Raw genomic sequence first — 12,478 nt, 5'->3', positions numbered from 1 at the left:
CCTCCGCCCTCTCGCCCAGTTCTACGGTGCCTCGGTGGCTTACGAAAATGCCTTGAGAGTCTTCAATATCGTCTTCACCTCTCTCTTTTCCCTGGAGTGTGTGCTTAAGGTCATGGCCTTTGGGATTCTGGTAAGCCTAGCCTTCAGGGTGGGAGTGGGGTGTTGGTGGGGCTGTGGGTTGGTTGCGGGGGGGATGGGGAAGCCCAGAGCATCTAAGGTCTCCACCATCACCAATCCAGAGCATCCCAAAGGCCCAATTCAACCATTGATTTCTGGATTGATGGATTGATTGATTGAGATGGAAGAGAGAGAGAGGACACAAAACACTATTCAACTCTGGCATAAGGCGGTGTGGGGGATTGAACATGCAGCCTCTGTGACCTCCATTGGGAAAACGAGTGTTCTAATAGGCTAAGAGGGCTCCCCTCCGCCCTTAATTTTATTGATTTGCCTTAGAGATTAGCTTTATTTATTTATTGAATTTCTGGTCAGCATTGGGGTTTTGCTGCTTCACACTGACCTTTTCGGGTAGACAGACAGAGACAGACAGGGAGAGAGAGTGAGAGAGACCACAGCAGCTAAAGCAACCTTCAATGTGGTGAAGGCCAGGCTCGAACCCTGGTCATCCACGTGGTCAAGCAGGAACCCTTCCAGGTGAGCTGTCTTGCTAGCTCAACTTTTTTACTTTTATTATGGGGGAGAGAGAGAGAGAGTGAGAGATATCTCCCTCCATTTATGTGTAAGGTGGAACTGGAGATTGAACCTTTGGTCTCTGGGGTCTCGGCCAGGCGAGTGGATTGCTTTACTCATCTAAGCAGTTTCATTGGTTTTTTTTTTTTTTTCACTCATTAACCTCAGGAATAATAACTTTCACTGCTCTGGGTTGACTTTTTAACAATTATTTTCTTTACTGAGAGAGTGAAAGGAGAGTCAGCATATCACGATTCATTTGTTAAGCTCTGGCTGTGGCTGATGTTGGGGATCGAACCCGGGACCAACTGTCATTTGAGGATTCTTACAGCTACTTCTTCTGGGCTATCTCCCCAGTCCTGTTTTTTTTTTCCTTTCTTCTTTTTTTTTTCCCTCCAGGGTTATCACTGGGGCTCAGTGCCTACACCACAAATTCACTGCTCCCAGTGGCCATTTTTTCCATTGTATTGGATAGAACAGAGAGAAATTGAGAGGGGGGGAGAAAGGGAGAGGGAGACAGACACCTGCAGGCCTGCTTTACCACTTGTGAAGCAAACCCCCCTGCAGGTGGGGAGCCGGGGTCTCAAACCTAGATCCTTGCACGGGTCCTTGTGCTTCACACTATGTGCACTTAACCAGGTCCATTAACACCTGACCCCCTGCCTTTTCTTTCCAGTGCAGTTCCTGACCCAGTTACACACTTATTTTATCACCCACTTGAACCCCACCAAAGTTCCCCACCATGGGGTCTCTTGGGGTCTTGCAGATTTGAAACACAAATCACACATGTTCAGAGCCTGTGGGTGAGGTTTGCCATCATGCAAAGAGGCTGGGAGGATCGTTCAGTGGGTCAAACACAAGACTGGCATGCCTGGGGCTCCCAGTTCCGTCCTTGGCACCGCATGGACCGACCGACGTGGTTCTCTCCTCTCCCCTAACCCTCACCTCCCCCCCCTTGTAGATTAAACAGTAAAATCAATATTTAAGGGCCAAGAGTTAGCTTACCCAATAGATAGAGCACACAGTTGACCACATTTGAGGACCTGGGTTCAAGCTTTCTGTACCCCACACATAGCATAGTGGGGGGCAGAGCTGTGGTGTCTCTCCTCTCAGTCTCTCCCTGTCTCTCCCCCTCTGTCACTATCTGATGTTGGAAAATGGAGTTGGGGACATGAGTCCTCCTGCAAGAGCTCAGGCAAATCTCCAAGGAAAAAATAAGCAAATGAATCTGCCTTCATTTTTGTTCTTTGACATTCCAGGAAGGGGTCCTCAAACCCCTTCTTTCTCCTCCAAAGCAGGGGCTCCTGGCCCTACTTCCCACCACAACCACCCAGACCACTCCCTTAGAATTACAAAATGAGAAACCCTGGAGTGGGGCGCAGTGGATAAATCACTGAACTCTCAAGCCTGGGGCCCAAGTTCCATCCCCAGCATCGCAGGTGCCAGAGGGATGCTCTGATTCTCTTTTTCTTTCTCCTCTTCATCTCTCTCATGACTAAACAAAAAACAATTTTAATGGCATGATTCAAAAAAAAATTCTAGAGCATTCTAGCTGCTCTTAGTTAAGTGGGGAATTCTGAGCCTGTGGGTTGTAATTTCTTTTAACTTTTTTTTAGTCTTTTTATCTTTATTTATTGGATAGACACAACCAGAAATCTAGAGGGAAAAGATAAATAGAGAGGGAGAGAGACAGAGAGATACCTACAGCACTGCTTCACCACTTGCAAAGCTGTCCCCCTGCAGATGGGATGGGTTGTAATTTTTTACTTAGCGATTTGCTAGTTTATTTACTTTGCCACCAAGGTCATCTGAGGTTCGTGCCCATGAGTCCTCCACTCCTGGTGAACACTTACAGTTTCTGCTTTCTTTTGTTTTGTTGTACCAGGGTCCTTCTCAGCTCTGGATAAGTGGTGCTAGGGACTGAACCTGGGACCCTGGTTGCTGAAGCAGAAGAGTTAAATTTTAAGTTAGAGGGTAAGAGACAGGAAATGAAAGAGAGAAAGAGACAGGAGAGACACCACAGCTCCAACCTGGGCTCCCTGGGTGCTGTGCAGGGTGCTGAGAGAGGAGAGACCCCCACAGCCCTGCCCACCCTCCATGGGCTCCCTGGGTGCTGTCTATGGTGCTGAGAGAGGAGAGACCCCACAGCCCTGCCCACCCTCCATGGGCTCCCTGGGTGCTGTCCATGGTGCTGAGAGAGAAGAGACCCCACAGCCCTGCCCACCCTCCATGGGCTCCCTGGGTGCTGTGCTTGGTGCTGAGAGAGGAGAGACCCCACAGCCCTGCCCACCCTCCATGGGGCTCCCTGGGTGCTGTGCCTGGTGCTGAGAGAGACCCCACAGCCCTGCCCACCCTCCATGGGCTCCCTGGGTGCTGTGCAGGGTGCTTAGAGAGGAGAGACCCCACAGCCCTGCCCACCCTCCATGGGGCTCCCTGGGTGCTGTGCCTGGTGCTGAAAGAGGAGAGACCCCACAATCCTGCCCACCCTCCATGGGGCTCCCTGGGTGCTGTGCCTGGTGCTGAGAGAGGAGAGACCCCACAATCCTGCCCACCCTCCATGGGGCTCCCTGGGTGCTGTCCAGGGTGCTGAGAGAGGAGAGACCCCACAGTCCTGCCCACCCTCCATGGGCTCCCTGGGTGCTGTCCATGGTGCTGAGAGAGGAGAGACCCCACACCCCTGCCCACCCTCCATGGGGCTCCCTGGGTGCTGTGCCTGGTGCTGAGAGAGGAGATACCCCACAGCCCTGCCCACCCTCCATGGGCTCCCTGGGTGCTGTGCAGGGTGCTGAAAGAGGAGAGACCCCCACAGCCCTGCCCACCCTCCATGGGGCTCCCTGGGTGCTGTCCATGGTGCTGAGAGAGGAGAGACCCCCCACAGCCCTGCCCACCCTCCATGGGGCTCCCTGGATGCTGTGCATGGTGCTGAGAGAGGAGAGACTGCACAGCTCTGCCCCCCCCATGATGGAGCTCCCTGGGTGCTGTGCATGGTGCTCCCATGTGGTACTGGGACTCAGAGCCATGGCCACTTCCTTGGCCAGGCACTGTCTAAGTCACCTTCAGGCATCAGCATTTTGCTACTCAGACTGACTGTGTCCCCTGTGAGCTCCTCCCCTCCCTGGGCCAGTCGTGAGAACCAAGCACTTAGCCCTGGGTCAGCATCTGTGGGTCCCCCTCCCTCTCCACTTCTAGAACTATTTTCGCGATGCCTGGAACATCTTCGACTTTGTGACTGTTCTGGGCAGCATCACTGACATCCTGGTCACTGAATTTGGGGTAAGTGTCCCACCAGCTTCACAAGGGGGGGTGTGGTTGAAGTGGGATTCACCCCTGGTTGAGGGTGGGCTTGGGGCAAAAGTGCAGAAGGTCACCCAGAGTTGCACACTTGGTGGTCACCAGAGACAGTCTCAACCTCCAGGGATTAGGAGTGCCTCTTCAGTGGGGCAATAAGGGAGATGGGGTGGCCAGAGCCACAACTGCAGGCGGTGCTGGCATGTAGGATGGAACACACACACATACACACACACACATACACACACACACACACACACACACACACACACACACACGTCCCATTTTGAAGTCAGTCATAGGTGAGACCCTTTGAGTTTGAGCCACAGTGGGGGTCCACAAGACAGCCCTGATCCCAGCCATCTGGGGGTCCTCAGAAGCAGTAGCCCCAAGGCTGCAGCCATACCTCTGAGTTACCCCTCACTTTGCCTACAAAGACTCAGGGTCCTTGAGGCCCCCCCCATCAAAGTTCCCTTATTTAGTTACCTACCAGTGATTTGGCTTGGGTTTGGGAAGCCTCTCAGGAAAATGGGGGCACAGGAGTGCTGAGTAGTCTCAGAGGGGAAATCAGAGAGGGCAGAGAGACTTGGAGCCAAGGATTGGTGGTCAGGGCCAGCTCACCGTTACAACAGCAAGAATAACAAGGGCCATCCTGTTGGCACCTTTGCCACGTGCACTAGGAACTGTGCCAAGCATTCTGCGTGGGTGGGCTTGAGCTATGGGTTGAAGGAATCCTCTGTATATGATAAGGGGTTCCCTGTGGGAGGAGGGAGCTCCACTGAAGGGTTCCTAAGACAGAGACCTCTCACAGAGAGAGAGAGAGAGAGAGAGAAGGAAAATATTGTTCTGACCCCCAAGATTGACAAGGTATTCCCACATTTGTTGATCAGCCTTGTGGGAGAATCGTCTGCTGCCTAGGTGCTGAAATTGGGAGAAAATGTAGACTGGACTTACTGTGAGCTGTCCACACTTCTGGTGCTGAAGTCCAGAAAGAACATAGAAAGAGATCAGGTGGGAGCTGTCTGCTTCCTCTGGTGCTGAAGTCAGAGGGAACCTACAAATGGGTGGGGGTAGTACTGGGTGCTGTCCACCAGCTTGGGTGCTAAAATCCGGAGGGAACATAACAATCAATTGGAAGCTGTCTTACCCCCCCCCCCCAGTGCTGAAATTGGGAAACAACCTAGAATGGGCATGCTCCAGGGAGCTGTCCACTGTTCTCAGTTATGGAGCTCAGGATGGAGCTGGAAATGGGTATATTATGAGTAGCTGTCCACTTCCCAGGTGCTGAAATTGGGAAAGAACTAGGAATGGCTATGTCCACTGCCTGAGTGCTGCCTGAGTGCTGAAATCCAGAGTGAACTGGAATGGGATGCAGGCCAGGCAGGAACTGTGGGGATCCCAAGGTGGTGGGTGAGGCAGGTAGGGATACCCCACCATTCTCTTCCCCAGCCCTTCATGTTGGTGAAGGCCAACTGGGAGCCCCAGTGAAGTGAAGGAAACTCAGTCTGGGTGAAGTGGGACCTGGAGGAAGAGAAGCTGCCCCTCCCATTTCACAGATGGGGAGACTGGGGCTTCATGCCTAAGAAGGCATGAGAACCAACAGTCCAGCCTGGTGGCCCCTGGGTGGCCCTCCCATCACCACCACCATCTGAACCCCCAAAACAAAAGGAGAACAGTTTGGAATATTCTTCTGTTTTGGAAACTTGATGAGGATGAAGAGAGAGAAGACTTCTTCTCCTCTGTGTCTCCCACACATGGGGTCAGGCCCTCCGAAGGGTTATCTCCTCAATGGGGTGCCCTGTTCCTCTGTCTCTTAAGAGCCCAGAGTATCCTTCACCACCTCATCAGGCAGCCTGCAATCAACATCTTCCTGGGGGCAGTGTCCCCCCCCCAAAAAAAAAAGGATGTATGGAAGAAATAGGTCCACTTCAGCAGTCCAGCCAGTCCTCCCTGTGAGTGCTCCAGCCCTCAGGGTGGGCTCCAGACACCCTACAAGAAACAGAGCAAAGACAGAGGGTTCTAGGAAGAAGGGCATCCTACCTGACACAGCTCTAAACCTCCTGCTTGAAGCACTTGGCACATAACCTGGCAGGAAGGACAGTTACCTGTGGGCCCTGAGGGAGCCCTGATGGGTTGACCCTTACGGAGTGGCACCAGCTACATGGGTCCGTGACATCCTACAGCCCAGGAACATGGCCCCAGGGGTCTCCGCCCCCCCACTTGGAAAGCCACCAAAATTATGGTTATTGTTATTGGTGTTCGGTGTGACTGCATTGAAATTTTGGAGATATAGCGGGGAAGGGAGACAGTGTAGGCATTCTGCAAAGAGACTCCTGCTTGAGGCTCCAATGTCTCAGGTTCAGTTCCCTGCACCACCACCAACCAGAGCTGAGAGGGCTCTGGAGGAGAAAGAATGAAAGAGAGAAAGAAAAGAGAGGAAGGGAGGAAGAAAAAGAAGGAAGAGAAAGGAAGAAACTAACTCTTGGGGTTGCAAGTCTATCTAAACATCTTGAGAGAAAGACCAGATTGGAGGGGATCAGGGCTGAGGGGAGGAAGGTTCACCCTGCCTAGTACGGAGCCCACACCGCAATCTACGTCCCCAAAATTTGAGGCTTGACCTCAACCAGACTAAGCCAGATAAATGGGACAGATCAGACTCCTCTGAAATGTCAAGTCCCTCAAAATTCGTAGGGTCCTGGGGGGTGGGGAGATGGGGTACATCCCCATCCCCCCTACACACACACCCCATATGTGGTTGGGGGTTGAGGGGAAGGGGGTGACTTGGTGCGATGGCTAATGATCGTATTTCTTGTGTTGTCTCTTTCCATGCTCCATCTTTTACAATGTCATCCGCCGTCTGAAAAAAAAATCCAAAACAAACAAAAATAAACCTCATCCAATCAAAATGCACTATGAAATACATTCTGTCCATCACACACCCGTGGTCTGTGTGTCCATACACCACACGTCCCTCCCCCACTCCAAATACCACTGGCCCCATGGGACCCTGGGAAATCTACAACCCATTGGTTGACAATCTTGGGGGGCGGGCTGGCGGCGTATCGGTTGACAAAATTGATCCCCCCATCAATCGATAACTGACACTGACCACACCTCCCCAACTGTCCCCCCTCCACCACCACCACCACCACCACCGCCCGCTACCCCCCTTCTTCATCTACATCTAGAATCCGGTTGGTTTTACTTCTTTCTGAAGTCTAAACGCCTAACGTTTCCTGTGAACGCAGCCCCTCCCCAACCTGCTTCTGCACGGGGTGCCCTGGGTCTTCTTGGGGTGGGGGTTGGGGGCTGCCTGATGAGTCTCTCCCACCCACCCCATCCCTGTCCTACCCCCCTCAACCCTGATGATCTGTCTGTCTCTCCAATCCCCCCTCCCAGAAACTCCCTCTCTTACTTTTTTTTCTCTGTATTTATTTTTTTTTTCTTGTTGTCACTAGGGTTATCTCAGATTATGTGTTCGTAGAGTTCCACCACTTGTGGTGGAATCTTTTTTTTTTTTAGATAAAGGGAGAGAGAAAGAATGAGAAAGAGAGGCCACAGCACAGCCCCACCATTTGTGAAGTTTACCCCAAGCATCATGCTCCCAGATCGTAATACAGGGTGAGCTGTCTGCGCTGTTGGATGAACCCTCTCCAACCTCCTCTCTCCCTCGCTCACTTTCTCTCGGCCTCTCCCAGGTTTTGAGCACCCCTAAATGGAGGCCAGCAGGCCAGCCTGTCCAGTTTTTCCCTCATTCCAAGGCTGAGAGCTAGTGAGGAATTGGGACCCTCAGACCAGGACCCCTCCCCCCCAAAAAAAACGATCTACCCATCCCTTATTCCACTCCTCTGCACTTCTAAGCCCGCCTTCCTTTGGGGGCTTAGTCACCAGAGTCTTAAATTCAGAGTCTTGGAAGGTCTGAGGGTAGGCAAAGATGGGGGAGGGCTTGGGAGGGCTGGGACTGGGGCTCAGGGATGATCATATAGGCACAGGTGTAGCAGGACATCTAGAATCCAGATTAGCATCTCTTCCTCCTTCCTTCCTTCCTCTTTTTCTTTTCGCCCCTTTTCCTTCTTTTTCTTCACTGTTATCATCTTTTCTGCTTTCTCCTCCTCTTTCTTTTCATCTTCATCTCCACTTCCTTCTCTTTCCTCTCTCTCTCTCTCTCTCTCTCTCTCTCTCTCTCTCACACACACACACACACACACACACACACACACACCCTTTCTGTTCAATCTCAAATTTCCATTTCCTCTCTCACTCTTTGATTGACAGAGACCCCTGCAACACTGTGTCACCACTCATGAAGCTTCCCCCTTCCCATGTGCAGGTGGAGACTGGGGGCTTGAAATCAGGTCCTTGACTCATTTTCTTTTAAAGATTTAATGAGAGGGAGGGAGGGAGAGAGAGAGAGAGGGAGAGAGAGAGAGATATATCACTTTCACACGTGAGGACCTTATGCTTGAGGATCCAATGCTCTAACCACTGCACCAGCTCCAAGATTGCAGACTTGCATGTTTATTGAGGGGGCAGGAGAGAAACACAGAGAAGCAGAACCTCCCACTAGTACATGCCATGCCAGGGATCAAACCCAGGACCTCATGCTGGAGAATCCAGCGCTTTGTCCACTGAGCCCTTTCCTAGGTTGCTCCATACCCCCCACCTCTCTCTCTCTCTCTCTCTCCTCCATTACACTCCTACACCCCACCCGCCATCTCATCTCTTGTCTCCCCACTCACCAACCCTAACTCCCTTCTCCACCCACCCAACCTTTCACGATCCCTGAGTAGAGAAATCCCACGGAGGGGGGGAAGCCAGGTTGTGGGGTTTCAGGCTTAGTCCAGAAACAGGAACTGAGCCAAGAGCTAAAGGGTAAGAACGTAGGTGTGCAGAGGTCCTGGGACAGGAAGGCTTGGCCAGCAGGTCAGAGACAGCCCAGGAACAGGGCGTGGCTGGACTCTGGAGAGCAGAAACAGGATGGAGTGACTTGAGGGAACCATATCACCCTCCAAGGCCTGAGGGTAGATCAGGTCTGGACTTGGGGGGTCACTGACTAGGGATACAACAGGAATGTTAGGGCCTCAGGGAGTAGGATTTCTGGGGTGTGCCCTCAAGACTGGGGAAGGAAGTTAGAAGTAAAGGGTTCACTGCACTATGTTGGTGCCTGCACTATGAATCCACTGCTCCTGGAGGCCACTTTCTTTTTTTTTTCTTTTCCCTTTTTAACCAGCGTACTGTTTAGCTCTGGCTTATGGTGTTGTGGAGGATTGAACCTGGGACTTTGGAGACTCAGTCATGAGATTCTGTTTGCATAACCATTGTGCTATCTACCCTCCAAGGCCATTTTCTCCATTTGTTGTTGTTACTGCTATTGGATAGGACAGAGAGAAATGGAGAGAGGAGGGGAAGACAGAGGGAGAGAAAGACAGACACCTGCAGACCTGCTTCACCGCTTGTGAAGCAACCCCCCTGCAGGTGGGGAGCTGGGGGCTCAAACCTGGATCCTTAAACGCGGGTCCTTGCGCTTTGCGCCACGTGTGCTTAACCCGTTACTGCCCAGCCCCCTCACTGGAGGTTTTGAGTATCCTACGTGAGTGATGGTCGCCTTCCCCTGAGACCCCCCCCACACACAGACACACACAAAGCCTTCTCCCCTCTACCTCCTCCCCTACCCCCTGCCCCCTGTGTGTCCTCCTCCCCCTCCAGGAAGAGTGGCACGCTCTTTGCATGCACCCCCACAAAAGGGGTCCTTGCTCCTCCCGCATGGCATGTCGGTACAATCACCCCACTCCGCCATTCCCCCACCCCCACAAGCTGCCTCCTGGGGCTGCCTGAGATGCATGTGGGCCAGAGCTCCACCCCTGACCGTGAGGGCATGGCTTCTCCTCTGGGAGGCAGGGAAGAGGGAGATGGGGGGTCCAGGTCATTGGAACACAGAAGTGACACCCCTTTCTTAGCAGAGCTCCCAGAATTGTTATTTTTTTCGGGGGAAGCAGGATCTTTAGCCCTACCCCTGCCCCATCCTTAACTAAGAGCCAGCAGAGAAAAGCTAGACTTCATCCTCCATTCCAGCTGGACCCCAAGGGGTGCTTGAACCTTGACTCACACACAGAAAGAGGAGAGACTCCCACAGCCCTGCCCACCCTCCATGGGCTCCCTGGGTGCTGTGCCTGGTGCTGAGAGAGGAGAGACCCCACAGCTCTGCCCACCCTCCATGGGGCTCCCTGGGTGCTGTGCAGGGTGCTGAGAGAGGAGAGACCCCACAGCCCTGCCCACTCTCCATGGGGCTCCTTGGGTGCTGTCCATGGTGCTGAGAGAGGAGAGACCCCACAGCCCTGCCCACCCTCCATGGGGCTCCTTGGGTGCTGTCCATGGTGCTGAGAGAGGAGAGACCCCACAGCCCTGCCCACCCTCCATGGGGCTCCTTGGGTGCTGTCCATGGTGCTGAGAGAGAAGAAACCCAAGAGCACTTCTTCGTCACTTGTGAAGCTTCCCCTTTGCAAAGTGCTCCCATGTGGCGTTCAGGGACTTAAGTCCAGATCCTGCTGTATAGAACCATGTGCATCTGCTGATCCCTCCCTTCCAAAAAAAAAAAAAAGGGAAGAGTCTTTTTTGGGCAAAAATTTCAAAGACAGTACTCAGATACAAGAAAACAGTGCTGGTGGCAGAATTTGGTCCATACTTAAGAATTTCATCCTTGGTTCCTGAGACAGCCACCACAAACAGCTGGCCTGCCTGCACCACCGTGGGGAGCCTTGGGCTATTCCAGTTCAGATGGAATAAAAAGAGACACAGGGCTGGGTGGGGGCGCAACTCATGTTACAATGTGCAAGGACCCAGGTTCGAGCCTCTGGTCCCCATTTTCAGGGGGAAAGCTTTGCAAGTGGTGAAGCAGGGCTGCAGGTGTCCCTCTGTCTGTCCTTTATCTCCCCCTTCCTCTTGATTTCTGACTGTCTCTATCCAATAAAGAGAATAAAAAATAGTAAAACAAAGAGGCAGGGCCCCTGGCACCCACCCACAACTCTCCCATCCATGGGTGCTGCTGAAACTTTGCTGCCTGGTCCAAGGTGCTCCAACCCTGGCCCCTCCGGTCTCTGCAAAGGTGAGAAGTCATCCCTGGCGGGGGGGGGGGTGTCAGGGAAAGGGTATCTGCTAGTGCATCTAGTCCACCACCAGTCAGTGCCACATCCCTCCCAGTTAAAAAAAAAAAAAATCTTTTTCTCCCCCCCCCCCACAATCTATGGAATGAAGCAGGAGCAGGCGTCCAGTGAGTTCCACCAACAGGAACATTAAGGACGCAGCCCAGAGTGTCACATGCCCTAACATACACCCCCACTCCGTCTATCCCCCTCCCAAGCCTGAGCCTCTCCCGGTCCCAGCAAGCTGGCTTCACCTCCTGTCCCCGTCCCTGCCCCTCCACCCTGTCCTGGTGTTTGTGATCTGTGACCCCCCTTCCTTCCCCCATGCCTGATGAGTCTGGCAAGTCAACTTGCTTGTGTATATGTCTCAGTGCATTTGGTTGTTGGGAGAAACAAAATTAGAAGAAGAAAAAAAAAACTTATCTCCGATTTCTTTCTCTCCCTGATTGGGTGGTTCATGATTATTTTCTTTGCCTCTGTCTTTGGTTATTTCTTGCCCATCTTTATTTATGTATCCACCTATCTCTCTATCTCTCTGTCATTTATCTATCGTGTCTCTTTCTCCCCCACCCTTTGCCAGTGGTTTTTGAGTTCATGCCTTTCCCACTTTTCCCCTTTTCCTACCTTCTCTTCATCCTCCCCATCCACGCTTCCTCAGCCCTCCAATTTCACTCCTTTCCTCCGCATTCTCTCTTAAGTTTTCTCCTCCTATGAACCACTTCATCAGTTAGAACTGTTTCTCTATCTCTCTCTCTCTCTGTCTCTCTCTCTCTTTATCTGGAGTCTGGCTTTCTTCTCCTTTTCCTTCTTCCATTCCTCCTCCTCTTCTTCCCCTCCCTCTTTATTTTTTTTTCCTGTTGGTTGGCTTCATAGAGGGATCTCTTCTGTGAGTGGTGACTGTCTGAGTCCTTGGGCTAGCGGGTGGGTGGGTGGGTGGACGTTCACCCGTCTCCCCTCCCGTCTCCCCAGAACAACTTCATCAACCTGAGCTTCCTCCGTCTCTTCCGAGCCGCTCGGCTCATCAAACTCCTCCGCCAAGGTTACACTATCCGCATTCTTCTCTGGACTTTTGTGCAGTCTTTCAAGGTAAGTCTTCCCCGCCCCCCACACACACACCTCCTGTCCCCTCAGAATAAAGAATCAGATGGAGTGCTTGACTTGCACAGTAAAGTCCTGAGTTTGGTCTCTACCACCATATATGCCAGAGTGATGGTCCAGTTGCCTGCCCCTCTCTCTCTCTCTCTCTCTCTCTCTCTCTCTAGTAGGTGAGTAATACTAAGGACCTAATAGAGTGCACACATTACAAATACTCAGGGACCTAGGTTTGGGCCCCCACCTGCAGGGTGAAGCTTCACAAGCAG

General features: G+C 52.5%; 1 protein-coding gene across 6 annotated transcripts in view; it reads left to right on the top strand.

The window, feature by feature from the left end:
• The window catches only part of CACNA1A (calcium voltage-gated channel subunit alpha1 A), a 194,359-nt gene that overhangs the window by 151,085 nt on the left and 30,796 nt on the right, over positions 1-12,478 (top strand). For 5 of the 6 annotated variants that reach the window (XM_016192271.2, XM_016192270.2, XM_060181835.1 and 2 more), the window contains exons 30-32: positions 20-130; positions 3,880-3,963; positions 12,087-12,203. In XM_016192271.2, coding sequence (XP_016047757.2) covers positions 20-130; positions 3,880-3,963; positions 12,087-12,203 — 312 coding nt within the window. The remainder of the gene's footprint in view (positions 1-19; positions 131-3,879; positions 3,964-12,086; positions 12,204-12,478) is intronic. The other variant, XM_060181837.1, reaches the window with a different exon arrangement.

Source organism: Erinaceus europaeus, chromosome 23 (assembly GCF_950295315.1).
Source record: "Erinaceus europaeus chromosome 23, mEriEur2.1, whole genome shotgun sequence".
Lineage (NCBI taxonomy): Eukaryota > Metazoa > Chordata > Mammalia > Eulipotyphla > Erinaceidae > Erinaceus > Erinaceus europaeus.
Note: the sequence above shows the minus strand (reverse complement) of the source record. Positions and strands in the feature narration are given on the sequence as shown.